The following is a 15,406-nucleotide window of genomic DNA, read 5'->3' on the forward strand; positions in this document are numbered from 1 at the left end:
CCGGGCCCGGGCGGGCACTGCGGCTGCGCGGCCCCCGCGCCTGCGCGCTGCCGGCGGACACGGGCAGGGTATGGCGGGCAGGGTATGGCGGCCGGGGCACCGCGCAGGGGACGGGGACACCGCGGGGCTGGGGGGGCTTGGGCCTGTCCCCGCCCCGGAGGCGAGGACGAGGCATGGCCGGGTGGCTCCGGCGCCCTCCCCCGACCGCCAGGTTTTAAATAAATATCGGTTGTGTGCAACGGTGGTGCGATCAAGCCAGCGGGTGACAGCACCGGGTCACACAGGGGCGGGTTCCTGAAGTGGCGTTTCCAGGAGGGCAGAATCCCAAGCAAATCCCCGAATGATTCTGGTAGCTGAGTGTGTGAGACAGGTCTTACTTCCCTCTTGTTTCACCGGTTTCCTGGACTTCATGTTAGGCTTATAGAATAATTCATATGAGACTTTTAGAATAGTGTTCTTATTGGACTTGGATCTGGGGAACAATTTCTTCCCCAAAGGGCTGTGGGGCATTGGAACAGGCTGCCCAGGGCAGTGCTGGAGTCACCATCCCTGGAGGGTTGGACAGACGGACGTGAGGTTCTTAGGACATGGGGTATTGCCAGGGTTGGGTTAACAGTTGGGCTCGATGGTCTTGAGAGTCTTTACCAACCAAAATCATTCTGTGATTCAGGCTTCGGCAGTGTTTCTTGTGCCATTAAACGCTTTGTTCTGTGTCTTTCCCAGGCTGGCGAAGGTGTGTGTGAGTTACGTTGCTGAGCAGGGACTGAAGGCGAGTCGGCAGCAAACGGTAAGCAACGGTTCTGCGCAGCTAGGGGGGACAGGGAGAGCTCTACGCCCTCAAGCTCCCTCAAAAGAGACCTCTAAAGATCAGGAGCTTGTAAATCTCTATAATTAGTAATAACAGGCCAGTTTTATATATTCGTCAACCCACAATTCAGTATTCTTTTCTGACAAACTAGTTACCCTGTGGTTATAACCTCTTTTTGAGTGGATTAGGAAAATCAAGGTTTTCCATTAAAGTTTAAGCTTAATAGAAATCAGATCAAAACTCCAGCTACGTGGCTGGGGACACGGGTGTTAGGAACCACATCTGCTTTGTGTCACAGATTTAGCTGTACTCGCCTGCTGCAAGGATGGACAGCGAAGTGCAAAGGGACGGCAGAATCCTGGATTTGATCGATGACGCCTGGAGGGAAGATAAATTGCCGTACGAGGACGTGGCGATCCCTCTGGTAAGGTGAATTGCTGCTTATCAATCCGAGTTAGGGCTGGTGTGTTTATCATGGCCCCTTCCATGAAACGACACAGGATTGTTTGTGGTGCAGCTAATTTGTACAAAAGGTTCCTGGGATGGATGTGACTCACTTGTTGTCTCTCCTATGTGCCACTCATTCCTGTGCACATACAAGGACATGGATGTTTCTCTCCCCCTCCTCCTGACCAGTTGCAAAATCTCCTTAGAACCAGAGTGCCCTTCCCATTGCACAATTCTGGGTTTGGCACCAGGGAGAAGTGGAATCATCCTTTCTCAGTGCTTCCCCTTCGCTTTACTAGTGTTTGAAGTGGTTTCCCATTTGGTTTGTAGAACAGATCAGCCTCATGCTGACAGTTACAGTCTTGGTTACACTTTATTTCCACCTTCTGGGGACTGATAGGCTGTTGGTTTCTTTAGCACAAAGGCATTTCCAAATTGCCAGTGACATGGCTCAGGCTTTAGCCCTCATACCACTGTGTTTTCAGAGAGGACAAGGAGCAGCTACACACCTCCAAAATCCATCCATACAACACACAAAGTTTTACTGCCAAAATCTGGGCTGGAGGGAACGATCTTGCAGAAGTGTGATTCTCAGACACGAGAGCCCAAACCCCTCTTTGCTTGGGATAACCTCTACTAGGCACATCAGATATTATAAACCGATTCCTTGCTGACATTTGCCTTTGTCCAAGTCAAGAAACACAACTATTTCTTTCCTTACAGCCATCTCTTGAGCTACTTACAGTCACATACAGATGGCAGCCGCAAAGCGGGAGGCCTTATCAACTAACAATAGCAAGAAAGGCCTGGCTGTGGAAATAAAGATCCCCATGGATGGGATTGGCTCTGAGGACATATCAAAACCAGCACAGATTCACAGGAGGCCGAGTACGGCGGCATTGTAAAGGAGCAAACAGAATGGCACATGAGCCTGTCCTGGGCATCTGAGGCAGGGCTCACTCCAGAGATTCCCGTGAACTCAAATGGGCTCGAATCATATGCTGTTTTCAAAACTCAAGTTTTATTTAGCTCATGCTGGGTTTTCCAGAGATCTTGCACTCCGAATTCTTGCCCAAGTAGTATCTGGCAGAATAACACACACTCTGTGTGGCTGCACCAATCCAGCGACACCAAGAACAAATAACCTAGGGAGAGGAGACAAAATCTGTTTAACTAAAGCTGGTCCTTACTGTGTCAGGAGCAGCTCTGTGTTGCACCTGGTAGGGGTTTCTCACTTGAGCAGCTGATACAACACAGCCACACCTGAGTTCAGCACGCAGACGGGGAGGGATTTCTCACCTGCCATAGGAAAGTAACATGTTACAGAACCAGTTGTCTTAATAACAGCTATAATAAACGCAGGAGCTGTATTCTCAGCAACAGCAAAAGAAACACATCGCAAACAACCATTGGAATAATTGCATCGTGCTATTATTTACTTATTTCACATTTGCTATATAGTCTGCTTCCCTGTGTGTGCAGTCTGAGTGTACAGCAAGGCCCCAGGGTCCTGGAAAACCAAACTACCTTTCAGATTAAGCACCGCATTCATGTCAAAAGAACATTCTTCATAACTGGGCTTAGAAACATTTTTAAGTGGATCGGTATGTATGATATGTATTGTTCAGATGCACCCTCTGGTCTCATTTGTGGATGTTTGTATTTATCCATATGAAGTCTTAGTAACCCGCTCCTTTCTGGAAGCGTATGAGTTGTGGAACGCATTGTACCTCTGTTTTGTTCTCAGAATGAGCTTCCTGAACCAGAGCAAGACAACGGTGGCACAACCGAGTCTGTGAAAGAGCAGGAAATGAAGTGGACAGATTTGGCTCTCCAGTATCTCCATGAAAATGTTCCACCCACGGGAAACTAGTGAATCAGTGAGATTTCATGCAGTGGATGCATGAATGCAATAGAAAAACAAATATTTTTCAGCTATCGCTGTCATAAGCTTCACTAAGGAGGAAACATTGCTGAAAAAGGCTTGGATTCAAACCATGGTTCCACTCACAGAGACCAAACACAATTTAAAATGCTTCTATAATGAGTGTGAAATAACAATGACTATCCGACAGCTCAGAGCTAATATCAGAATGTTTCTTTTATGTAAAATTATTTCATATCTTCTGTTAAATTGTTCTGAAGTTGGTGCCAGTTCTGATCTTAAATGTTTCTGACATGTGATAAAAGTAGTTTTTACTGTCTCAAATTTTTCACTGATTTCAAAGCTCACAATGGGATCATTTGTGACTCCAAAGGCTTGTGTCCCAACAAGTATTCCTGTGTGTTCTGTGCTTAGAGTTCAACATGCAAAAAACAAACAACCTCAAGTTGGTTGTTAACCGTCTTTACCTGGCGTGTGTGGCTGGCGTGTGAAACATTGGCCAGCAGGCTCCAAGAGCTGGAAGGAATCTAAACACCAGTGGTCATTTGAACTGCTCACCTCAGGGTCTGATGCTGGCGATGGGCAGCAGTTCCAGTGCTGACAGCCTGGCTATGTTTGCCAACACGTGTACTCTAAACAGTCTATCTTATGCTCAAATGGTGGTTCCTCAGGATCATTGTCTTTGAGGGATGATTGGGAGTGTCTGTTGAACCAAATGCCGCTTGCATGAGCTGGCTCAGATGGGAAATGGAAATTCGAGGAAAAGAAACAAGCAGGGCTTAGCTTCAGGCAGTAAATTGTTACCTCTTTTTATGCCGAGAAGAAAGGAAAGGCCCTCTTGATTTCTTTATCTCATTTTATCCAATTCTTGAATGTCTTTTGCAATAGGTAAAAGCCTTCTGCTCATCTCGCCTGTTTCACTCTTGGACCGATTCCTTCGCACCATTGGCAGAGCTTGCTAAGGAGAAAATATTTTGACAGAGTTTGAGATTACTGGTAGAGGTGAGAAAGGAACTGGAAGGGAAACAATGTTTCAAGTGATTTTTCTTTTGCCAGCGCATCAGAAAAAGCACTTTCCTGGAGCCTACAGCTTCCAGACTTCACAGATGTTTTTTTGGTGTCTTTTCTCAATGTTTATCCTCTTTAGAACAGCACAAACCAACTTTTGCCTGCGTGGTTACCAAATGGAATGGCAGCACGGCACATGTCCTGTGAGACTGTGGCTGCTGAGCTGCGTGAGGATGGAGAGCTCAAGGTGGTTGTGAAAAAAACACCACGTGTGTTGTTGGGTGCGCTCCCATCTGCACCAGACCGGCAGCACGCGCTTGTCTGAACAAGAAGGAGCTGCACACAGAGTTAAGGATTAACCCAAGAATTAGCGGAAGTCAAGAAGCTTCATACATACAGCATGGAGCGAAGAAACAGCGGTGCAGCTGGGAACTGTAATAGTTCAGCTCCTCGTTGGATCATCACCACAGGGAAAAAACAGCCTATGCTTAATGAAGTGCTTCTGATCCTCCTCATGTTCCTCTTCCCTGGCCTACGTTAGAGGAATTTGCTAAGAAAACATGAGGCAAAGCTACCACACAGCTTCTATCCAGCAGCCATCCTGTTCCCTCTTTTCCTCCCCTCTCTCACCCTTTTACAAACTCCCCACCACCCTCATCTTTCCAATTTTGCCACTACATCTTCCAGCTCCAGACTGACTCAAACTGGTACCTTCTTTTTGTCACGACGTAGCGTTTGCGCGTCCTCTTCCTGCCTGAGGTCTTGTAGGTTAGAAGGATGCAGGGTCGCAGCGCTCAGGATTGCTGAAGGGATGTGGGGAACGTGAACACTACCAAATTAGGGCACTGAAAAAACAAGGGCTGGCCCTGCCCTGATACGTATCGCACTTGCTGGGACACCCACGTTCTTTGCTGCCTTCTGACATCCTCTGCAAAAGACAAATGGGCAATCGTTTCCTTAGTTTCAACACGTGTAAAGTGCTGCTCACAGCATGATACCAAACCGTTTGTGTCTTTGATTAGTCACTCCCCAGGGCAAACTATATTTTAAATACGGAAACCTGGTAGAATAGGAGGTGCCCCACCTTTTTAAGAAAAGGCTTGAGTTGTATAACTAGAGACTGGTCTTCATATCTCGGCTGGTAACTTCCTCCTCTCACCACACCTACTGTTAGCGGCAGAAAGGAGACAGCAAACTCTTGTCAGAGTGGGCACACGCCAAAGAAATTGTGGGATCCTTGAAATATTTTACCTGTAGAAATTCCATGTGGAAGTCCATATGCTGAGACTCTGTGTCGTGCTCATCTGCCTTTTGTATGGGGTGAAAACAGGTAAGAAATCAACCATTTGTTTTGAGCGTTTTTGTCAAGTATAACAGGCTTTCTGTGCTTTGCAGAAATGTTAATATATCTACCCTCTGCATTATGGATACTGCGCAGGGTTTTTCACTGGCATTATTTATTTTGGCAAAGCAAATTATACTGGTTACATGGAGTCAGCTCTACGAGTTCCAAATGTAAAACCAGAAGTCAATTTTATTATCTTTTCCTCACTTTGCAAACATTTCTCTTATATAAAGTACTATCCATCGACACCAAAAATGTAATTTGAAATCTTCAGAGAAGAATGATTTCTTTTCAGCAATGTCTTGTAGGACAGACACGAAGGATGAATTACTGTTTATGAACAATAAGCTTCATTTGATATCCTCACAGCCCCATCAAGAATCAACCTGTGTAACAATAAACAAATGTATTGCCTTGTGTTAGCACACACACGGGAGCAAGTCAAGTCATAGCTCTCTGCTTTGTAGGGAAAACAAACGATTAAAAAACCAAAACAGTACTCTTACAAATACTGACTTGTATTTCATCAGGTTCTCTAGAGTAATCTTGGGGTCAGGTTTTGCTTAGCTTGTTCAATATGCTTAGCAAATGTGTTCATAAGAAGTGGAAAAAGAGAATTGTGTGAGAAGGCAGCAAGGGAACCCAGGGAGAGAGCGAGGAGCGGTTTAAGAGGCAGAGGGCACGCTCTCTGTGGGAAAGCAATGGGAATCTTCAGCGCTACCGAGATTCGCTGTGCGGTAGTGAAGTGTGCTCAAGACTCGTTACGGACGCACAAGACCAGCCTTTTGAAACAATGAAAAAAGCCCAGGCAAGCAGCTTCATTTTGCAAGAGGACAGACCAACAGAGTTGAAAAATTCAGTTTCTACTTTATTCACGCAGACAGCCTCAAATTCACAGCCCCCAAATGCCACTATTGCAAACCCTGCCAGTCCATAGGACAGACATCCAGGACAGAAGGAAGACGAAGCCTCCAGACACCATCTCCAAGACAGGAATGAGGGAGACCAGGGGAAGGCAGGACTCGAGTAGCATCGACTGCAGCAAATACCCCAGAGTCTGCCTGGGACCATTTCCATGACCACAACACTCCCACCGGGGAGTATATAACTTCAGAATATATCTATTTTTCACTTATTCACCTTTCTGGGAGGGAAGTGGTCTGTTGGAGACGGGTCAGGTACAGCGTCAGGGTGTTTAGTTTCCACCTCGCTTACCTGCTTGCAGAATTAATCTCATTAAGCCTCTTGCCCCATCAGAGAAATCACATTGGCATTTCAAAGACGCTTCCAGCCATGAGGGTGGGATTGGGATCCAGTGTGCTCAGCGGAAAGAAGAGCAAAGCCAGGATACCAGCTCTTTAAAAGCTCTTTACCACAAGGCTGGGCTGTTGTGACAAACACAGTCTCCTTTGGGCAAGTCTCAGCACAATGCCGGAGACAGAGAAACAAATTAAGCAATCAGTGCAATCTTGGCACCATAGAGAATATTACCTGGCATTTCTGCCTGTATTACTACAGCTTCAGTGGTGGTAAAGACAATTAACAATACTATTTTAAAAGAGTATACAATAACTAAAACAATTTCTAGTTATTAGTAAAAAATAAACATAATTGTATATTTTTCTGTTGTCGTAGCACCTGGAGGACAGTTGTTAAGTATCACTGTGTATGCTGGTGCGTATCAGCAAAAAATGATCCCTTTTCTCTGCTAGTGACTCTGAGATCTCCACGTGAGCAGCGTCACGGGAGATCTGCTGCTGCTGCTTCTCTGGAGCATCTGTAAGAACAAAGTGACAGCAAGAACCGATGTTCACTGGCCTGGCTGAGGGTTCATGTTCACTGCTCCTGTTCTACTATTCATATTTTACCATGGGCTTTACACAAGCAGGACTCCACGGATTTCAAATGTTCAAATTTATTTCTGAATTTATGGCAGCAATTTAAAATATCCAGTTGGACTTAACTGCAACATCCTTTTAGCCTATTAACTTTTATTTCTGGAGCTCCTGGGGCTTCTACAAAGTAATTAGCAGAACTGTGGCAACTGAGCAGATTATTTTATGTGCCGGGCACATGGCATTTATATCACTCTCATGCTCCTGGTTTCCGCAGGAGGAAAAAAATGAAAGTTGCTCATAAAAACTGTGAGAGTTTCATAATTTAGAAATTTAAATGCAGAGTACTGGAGGTTTGCTAGAGCACAATTAGCTTACAGCTGCAGGTTTTCTAAGCCCTTCTACCTACTGCACAGGCCTTTACGCAACACAGATCGGGCAGATTTCTCCAGCAACTGGAGCCTGAGCAATTACTGCAGGCCAGGGTGTGGGTGTGAGAGAGACACTCTCGGCCACAAGGCTCTTCAATAAGATTAAAGGGATTCTGGGCAGAGGCTTGTGAGCCAGGAAGAGGCTGCAAAACCCGGGAGGGCATCATGAGCAGTGTGTGTCTGCAGACAGTTATTCCGTTCCCTGCTGGAGACTCGGAAGGCTCAGCCTGTGTTCTGCCGGCAAAGCAAGGAACTAAGCCAGGCTTTCCAATGCCAGAGACCTTCCCATAAAGCAGTGCTTACATAAAATCCAGTTACTCTCCAGCTGTGTATAAAACAGTACCAGTGACATATCTCATGCAAAGGGTGTCCCATTTTGCAGTCTGAAATAGCAGGCTGCATCTGCAAATACAAATGAAGCGCTGAGCTGCCCCTTGCAACAGCAAGATCCTCTGCACCTTCTCAGAGAGAAGATCCAAGGGGATCTCTCTTTACCCTGGGACCTGTCCAGAACATCTGGGTGTGCTCCCAAACCACTACTGCAACCATCCTAGTTGTTGGGCTCTAACACCCTCCTTGCAGCAGTGGCGTTTTTGGAGCGTCCATCCATCTCCCAGCTGCTCGTGGCAGCAGGACCGTGCTGTTCCAGGGGACACTGCTCTGAGAAGGCGCTACTTGCTGTCTGTGCTCCAACACAGCAAGAAAACCTCCGTTTCAGGGTAACTCCAGTCATAAACACAATGGAGAGGAAAGGAGAAGCCCCAGCTCAGCTCGCAACGTATGTACCTGTGCAGGGCTGGCAGGTAGAGAAGGTCAAAGCAGACCCGTGGTGCTAACCTCAGGATTGCTGCGCTGTGTTCTTTCAGATCCCGGGGAGACATGTCCCGTATTCACAGCTCTCAGCATTGGCAACGCTCTGATAGGGACAGACCTGAAAGTGAAGCTGCTGCTCTACACCAGACAGAACCCACACTGCGCTGAAGAGCTCAGTTCAACAGCCTCCAAGTATCTAGATGTGAGCAAGAAAACCACCTTCATCATCCACGGATACCGGCTCACGGGCTCTCGCCCAGTCTGGATCCCCGACCTGGTGCAGCTCCTGCTCTCTGCAGAAGACATGAACGTCATCCTTGTGGACTGGAACCACGGGGCAACAACTCTCATCTACAGCAACGCTTCCAGAAACTGCAAAAGAGTCGCTGAGATTCTCAAGAAACTTATGGATGAAATGTTGGTAAGTTGAATGTTCACACTATGATATTAACGCACAGAGAGGAAAGGGCACAAAGGAAGCGTTTAAACACAGCAGGACGTCTGGGAAAAGAAATTCCTAGAAAGGAATACATTAATTTTTGGAAGTGCAGCTACACTGCAGTACCATAGAATCATAGAATGCCCTGAATTGGAAGGGACCCACAAGGATCATTGAGTCCAACCACTGACTTGGTACAATGGTATTTTGTTGCAATATTCATTTTACACTCCAAGTCCCTACATTTCTGGATAGAGAAACCTACAGACATGTTTTCCCATACATAGAAACTCTGTTTCCACTTTCCTGGTGTCCAAAAGTCAGCTTATGGGCATCAGCTACAGTTGGCAGCTCCTCTGTGCTGTTGCACAGGCAATGACGACACTGGATCTTTGGGATCATCGTGTCCGCTAAGGCCTTGCAGGAACCATATAGAAGAAAATCACAGAAGCGTTTTGGTTGGAAAAGACCTTTAAGATCGAGTCCAACCATAACCCATCCCTGGCACTGCCCCATGTCCCTGAGAACCTCATCTCCATGTCTGTCCAACCCCTCCAGGGATGGTGACTCCACCACTGCTCTAGGCAGCCTGTTCCAAGGGGACAACTGGAGTTGTGCTCATGGGCCCCATGAACACCTGATCCTGTCCACACCTGTAGTCACCAGCCCACAAAAATACAACCATTTCCGGAACTGTTCTCATCACAGCACTCTGAGATGTGGCCTCAAACTTGGGTGCTGGTTGTACTGGGGAACTATCAAAAGGAGAATATTTAGAGAGTAGAAAACGCAGGGAAAGCAGGGAGATGCATTTACATTCACCTCATATTTTTTAATGTCTTTCACATGCCGAAAATCTGCAACCAACAAGCCCTTGTTCAATCTCAGGTTGCTGGAGCGTCGCTCGCCTCCTTCCACATGATCGGGGTGAGCCTGGGCGCGCACATCTCGGGCTTCGTGGGGCAGCTGTTCGGCGGCACACTGGGCAGGATCACGGGTGAGCACTTCCCCCTGTCCGTCCCTCCTCCTCCTCACCGTGAGCAGGACGCCACGCGCCTGGTTTTGCCTTGCAGGCCTAGACCCCGCAGGCCCCTTGTACCGGGGAAAGCCGCCCAGCGAGAGGCTGGACCCCACGGACGCGCAGTTTGTTGACGTTATCCACTCAGACACCGATGGTACGTGACGTTCCTCCCCGCAGGCAGCGACACAAAACCCCACATCTTCTCCTCTCACACGCACAGGCTTATTTTTAAGAATTTGATACCATTCTTAAAATGACTCAGGTGGGCCACAACTGTTTGGCCTGCCACCTAAATAGATGAATGACATTAATATTCCTGCACAGGCAGGCATCCTGGACATAAATAACTATTATTTTTTCCAGTTAGTTTCTTAGGTTTTCTTCTGCACTTTCCAATTTAATATTCCCTCACCGCTGATATTCCCTTTCGCCAGGACTGGGTTACACAGAAGCTCTAGGCCACATTGACTTCTACCCCAACGGCGGCACCGACCAGCCTGGCTGCCCACTGACGATATTCTCTGGTAATTAATTCTGCCTTGAATTGCACAAATACCCACAAAACGCTTCCAATCAGAAAAGAGAAGGCCAGAGAAACTTAGTCGCTGCTCAGAAAATACAGGAAAACCATATTGTGGGGAAGCCGTGGCAGCAATCTCCTCCCAGCACTGCCACGGCACTCGACGTAAAGGAGTTCGGCTGATGTGCACCAGCCTGGCATTTGAGTCACAAACGCAATTAGGATTAATTTTCCATGCAAAAAGTCATCAGGTAGATTTGTGCCTTCATTTTGTGCCTATATTTAGAAAACCTGTGGGATATGTATATATTTTTAATTACTTAGAACACACACAAACCTCCAAGGACTAGCAATGGCAAGAACCTGTTCAGAAAGCAGGTTGTACCGAATCCAACGCGCCTTTCTTGGCACAGACAGTGCAGTCTGACAGGGAGAGCCCTCGGCTGGAATGCAAGACACACTTTTCCGTTCCAGCGCAGCAGCAGAACTGGTTTTATGAAAGCTGGGTGAAGAAGATACCTCAGAGAAGGCAGTAATGTGAGCTCAACCCTTGCCAGACCCGAGAAAATCTACACGGGGAACTAGCCTGAAAGAAAAATCCATAGCAAAAGAGGCTTCACTCATTTTGCTGCTCACACAACAAATCATTTTATTAGTAAGAGTTTTTTAAACCAAACCAGAAGGCCATGTTCTGTCACAGCCCAGTGCTCCCCAGTGCAACCTGCTGTGTTCAGACTGGTCAGCGACTGCCCACTGGTGTGTCCTTTTTTTGCTAGGGCACTAATACTGTTTTCCTGCAGCGTGAGGATTGCTAACGAAATATTTCTTCCCTATGTATGATGAAGGGTTGCAGTATTTTAAATGTGACCACCAGAGGTCTGTTTTGCTGTTCATGTCATCCCTGAAACAGAGCTGCAATATCACCGCGTACCCGTGCGACTCCTACCGAAATTACAGGAATGGCAAATGTACCAGCTGCGCAACTTTCTGGCCGATGCCGTGCCCCGTCCTAGGTGAGGATCCAGGGAGTGTAAAAACATCCTGAATATACAGAGAAGTTATTTCCACTGAGGTTTTCGGGATGGTCTCTCCTTGGCTTCTGCAGAGGCACAAGCCTCTGCTGCAGGAAAAAGATGCCTGACAAATTTCCCTGCTCTTTGTACGGTCACATCACGTTATGACCTGGAACAGAAATCCATACGGAGAGGATCCAGAACTAGAAAAGCCAAAACACAACTTGCGATCTTTACACTGAAGTCACAGAAACAACAAATTCAAGTCCATTATCTGCAGAGCTTGGGGGATGTGGGCATGTTTTTGCTAAAACAGAATCTTTTCTAAGAAATCTTGAGCACCACAAACCCCTCCTGAGTGCCAAAGGAATGGCAGAGAGGAGTTAACAAGGAGCGTTCTGGGTTTTTTTGTAACTGACCCACAGAGGTGTCCCAGCTTGAGGCTGCCATTTCTGAAATGCTGATGCTAAAACACCTGGCACTTGCAGAAGCGAACTTGTAAAGCTGCACTGCAAAACGAAATCCTGCTTGGCCATGGATACCAGATAAGGAAAAAGAGCGAGCTTAAAAGAAGTGCTGAACAGTAACCAGGCATATTTAGACACTCTGTTGTCTTTAGTTACACAATTAAGCCCTTGTATAAGTCTACAGAGTACGGGAGCATGTGTCCCAGTAACACCTTGCAGCTGGAAAGCAATATATTATTTCTTAAATACTCGCTTTGTTATTTTCAGCAATTTAGTTCCTTATACACCTGTGCAGTAACTCTGTTTCATTTTCAAACTGTCATCTATAGGTTATTACGCCCATAAGTGGAAAAGCTATTTAACGCAACAGAGCCATCCAGTGACAAGTATGTTTTTTGATACAGCCGACAAAGAGCCGTTTTGCAGTAAGTGACTAAGGTTTCTGGGATGATTTTTCTTTGTGTATTGCCTTCTCCAGCAACAGCCGAGCAGAGGCGGTTAGTTGCTGTTGGCATCATTGCCGGCGTTTGAGAAAAAAGCCCGACAGAATTGTGTCCACCTGCAGTCTTGCCATTGCCCTCCTTACCTGCAAACCTGCCTGTGAAAGCCAACTGCTCACTCCAGATGTGCAAGAACAGGCTCATCTTGCTCACACTGCGAGGAAATTTGCTGAGAACATGCAAATGAAACATAAAAGGGTAGTTCCTAAATGTGTTTCAAAACAACACGCCACTCTTTTGTGCAATTAAGAGGTGTGTGGGAATGATGACAGACAGAGATGTGCTCCGAGGTGAGCAGGTACAAAAGCTTTCACCCTCACTATCACCAACACGCCAAGCCATGGGCAGGGATTACGGCCTGAGCTCAGAAATCTCTGCAAAGATTCTTCCTCTGCAAGTGGGAAGGAGAAAGAAATATAGAGTTAAATGGACCGGGTTGTTTCGGAGAAGCAAATGGGAGAGTCTAAGCACTCTCTCTCTCTCACTGCAGTTTATCACTACTTTGTGGATATTATTACGTGGAACAAAGACACCAGGAGAGGCACCTTCAGTGTGGTACTAGCTGACGAATCTGGGAATAAGGCAGAATCGAAAGTTAACCCGTAAGTCTTACCCATCTGATGATCTGTAAATGTCAGTGAATTGCTTGGTACAACTGCATCTGGGAGGAGGCGAAATATCCTCCTCGAATTTCCCTGCTGATGCTTGATAGCATACATACCTTTGGGCTTCCCCAGCCCTATGTGATTGTCACAGATTCCCCAGCACACACAAGCTGACAGCCCAAGCCCTTCCCAGTCACGGTAAGGACTGAAGTGACAGTCTCAGCCAGCACAGCTGTCCCAGGCTTCTGCTGCAGCAGGAGGAAAAACACATCTCCTGTTCCCTTTTGTAGAGGAGTGTTCCAGCTGCAGGTGCCCAGAACAACTGGGATGAACCCAGGTCAAACCAATTCATTCCACTTGGAGAAGCAAATTAGCGACTAGTGTTTATGCGCACATGCAAATTCGCGATGGATCTCAACACACTCCAGCCAAACAAGTCCTGCTCAACTAGTTTTCCCCAAGTGTTTCTAACTGCACGTTCTCCCAGCCATATCTGCATGGTTACACACACGCCTCCTCAACACCTCGGACAGGTTAAAACTTGCCCTGTTTGTCAGGCCTCCCAAAACTTCTACACCTGGCCAAGCTTTTGTAATGTCGCAACAGGGAGACACTTCCAGTCTCATCTCCACACTTCACCTTCCTCAGGGAAACCTGAAACTACAGCCATACAACCAGCTAGATAACATCTCATGTGGCCACCGCGTTCTTGCGAGCAGCTCTGCTGCTTTTTGCACCAAGACCAGGGCAGTTTCTGTGCGTATCTCCAAGTGGAACTGGCCATTCTGTCAAAAAGGGACATGGTCAAACACCAACCCTGCGAGGCTTCATGTCTTCCAGCCGGTGCTCTTTTCCTATCTCGAGAAGCTGGATTACTCTCCGTTAATTCCACTCAACGCTGCGTTGTTTCACAGACACTTCTGCTACTTTTGACAGAAGGGAACCATCAGAAATTTAGTGAGGGGCATTAATATCCCCAGGGTACAGTCTTCCATTTGTAGAGCTACCTCAGCCGTACAGCGTTGTTACACACAGATTTTTACAGACACAGTTAGGGTTCTGTTTTGGGACCACAGCAAACAGCATCACACCTGTGTCCCCACTCCCACCCCACATAACTGAGAGCAAAAGCGGCTGAGCAGGTTCACACCTGGAGACCTGAATCCACACACATCTCTTGTAAATCACAAACTGATTGTAAGCTCAGGCCTCCTCCTCCCCCAGCAGCGTTTCTAATATTATACTGGATATATTAAACCCAGTGCAATTCCCTTGGTGACTCTGACACCTTGTCTGCTTTATCTTTAGAGAAGCCGCAGCCTTTCAGCAGTACAACCAAATCACTTTGCTAATTGGATTCGACCAGGACTTCGAAAACATAGAAAGAATTTCCTTGACATTTTCCACAGGATCTGTCATTGGCCCCAAATTCAAACTCCGGATTCTCCAAATGAGGTTCCGGTCACTTACAAACCCAGAAAGGTAAGCGGAGGTTTACGAGCCATTTCTGTTGTTGCAAAGTAAATTAACATTCCAGATGCCTCGCTGAGTTCATCCAGAAGAATTACATTTATTTCACGTTTAATTATTCCTGCACACCTACCTAGGGAATAAATGGTGCTGCCTTGCGAAGGCCGCAGGTCGGTGCTCCTGTGGGTTTATTCTGCACGCTCTGTGCCACCACGGACCACGGACAATTGCAGTTTGCAATCCTTCTTCTCATCTAAGAGAAGGTGTAAGATTTTTAACAAATGTTTAGCCGTGCCTGTATCTGCACCTAAAGGGAGGTGTGCTTCAAGCCAGTTATCTTGAGAAGGTGGTTTATTGTATTAATACATAAGACAATACAAAACAAATAGGCCAATTTTTCACTTTTGGCTCGTGTCAACTGTTTTTACACAGACCACAGCTGTGCAGGTACGACTTTGTCCTGACGGAGAACACCAAAAAGACCTTCAAGCCCATCCCGTGCTGGCGCAGGAGCTGAGCCCAGAATGTTATTTCTGAATGTTATGTCAAACCTTGGAAGATGTTTCCACAGCCCGTGGGGACTCACCTCAAAGTTCCTCTGCGGAGACCGAGCGGCGGGACCCTCTTGTGGAGGCTGAGATTTATAAACGGGGCTGTGGAAGGGACAAAATAACAACTGCGGTGTGTGGAAGTGACAAAATCGCAATGGCGGCGTGTGTCTGTGGGGCGGGTTTGTGCCGAGGGAGCGGCCGCTCCCGCCCTCCCGGCGCGGCCCCGTGTGCGCCTGCGCGCCGGCCGG

At 47.0% G+C, this 15,406-nt stretch overlaps 2 protein-coding genes and 1 long non-coding RNA gene across 10 annotated transcripts; 2 read left to right on the forward strand and 1 right to left on the reverse strand.

The window, feature by feature from the left end:
• Positions 1 to 45: 45 nt before the first annotated feature.
• ANAPC13 (anaphase promoting complex subunit 13) lies at positions 46 to 3,464 on the forward strand. 4 transcript variants are annotated; one of them, XM_071812375.1, is made up of 4 exons: positions 46 to 68; positions 724 to 787; positions 1,107 to 1,232; positions 3,003 to 3,464. In XM_071812375.1, the coding sequence occupies exons 3-4, from the start codon at positions 1,134 to 1,136 to the stop codon at positions 3,126 to 3,128; spliced, it is 225 nt and encodes a 74-aa protein (XP_071668476.1). In that variant the 5' UTR covers positions 46 to 68; positions 724 to 787; positions 1,107 to 1,133; the 3' UTR covers positions 3,129 to 3,464. The 4 variants fall into 4 exon arrangements, with proteins under 4 accessions (XP_071668476.1, XP_065700241.1, XP_071668477.1 ...); XM_065844169.2 differs by having other exon boundaries at positions 55 to 82; XM_071812376.1 differs by lacking the exon at positions 46 to 68 and adding an exon at positions 264 to 370.
• On the reverse strand, positions 2,255 to 15,372 carry LOC136104890 (uncharacterized). Of its 5 annotated transcripts, none has more exons than XR_010651816.2 (5): positions 15,194 to 15,331; positions 14,741 to 14,860; positions 4,860 to 5,076; positions 3,945 to 4,098; positions 2,255 to 2,400 (listed from the first exon to the last, which is right to left on the reverse strand). It is a non-coding gene; the product is annotated as an uncharacterized lncRNA (long non-coding RNA). The 5 variants fall into 5 exon arrangements; XR_011740449.1 differs by having other exon boundaries at positions 3,699 to 4,098; XR_011740450.1 differs by lacking the exon at positions 2,255 to 2,400 and adding an exon at positions 3,191 to 3,843.
• Positions 5,069 to 15,195, forward strand: LIPH (lipase H). The gene is made up of 10 exons (XM_065844167.2): positions 5,069 to 5,478; positions 8,626 to 8,993; positions 9,900 to 10,008; positions 10,085 to 10,186; positions 10,467 to 10,556; positions 11,398 to 11,565; positions 12,362 to 12,457; positions 13,023 to 13,134; positions 14,446 to 14,619; positions 15,040 to 15,195. Exons 1-10 carry the CDS (start codon positions 5,427 to 5,429, stop codon positions 15,122 to 15,124), a joined length of 1,356 nt encoding a protein of 451 aa, XP_065700239.1. The 5' UTR covers positions 5,069 to 5,426; the 3' UTR covers positions 15,125 to 15,195.
• Positions 15,373 to 15,406: the final 34 nt, after the last annotated feature.

This window comes from Patagioenas fasciata, chromosome 9 (genome assembly GCF_037038585.1).
Source record: "Patagioenas fasciata isolate bPatFas1 chromosome 9, bPatFas1.hap1, whole genome shotgun sequence".
NCBI lineage: Eukaryota > Metazoa > Chordata > Aves > Columbiformes > Columbidae > Patagioenas > Patagioenas fasciata.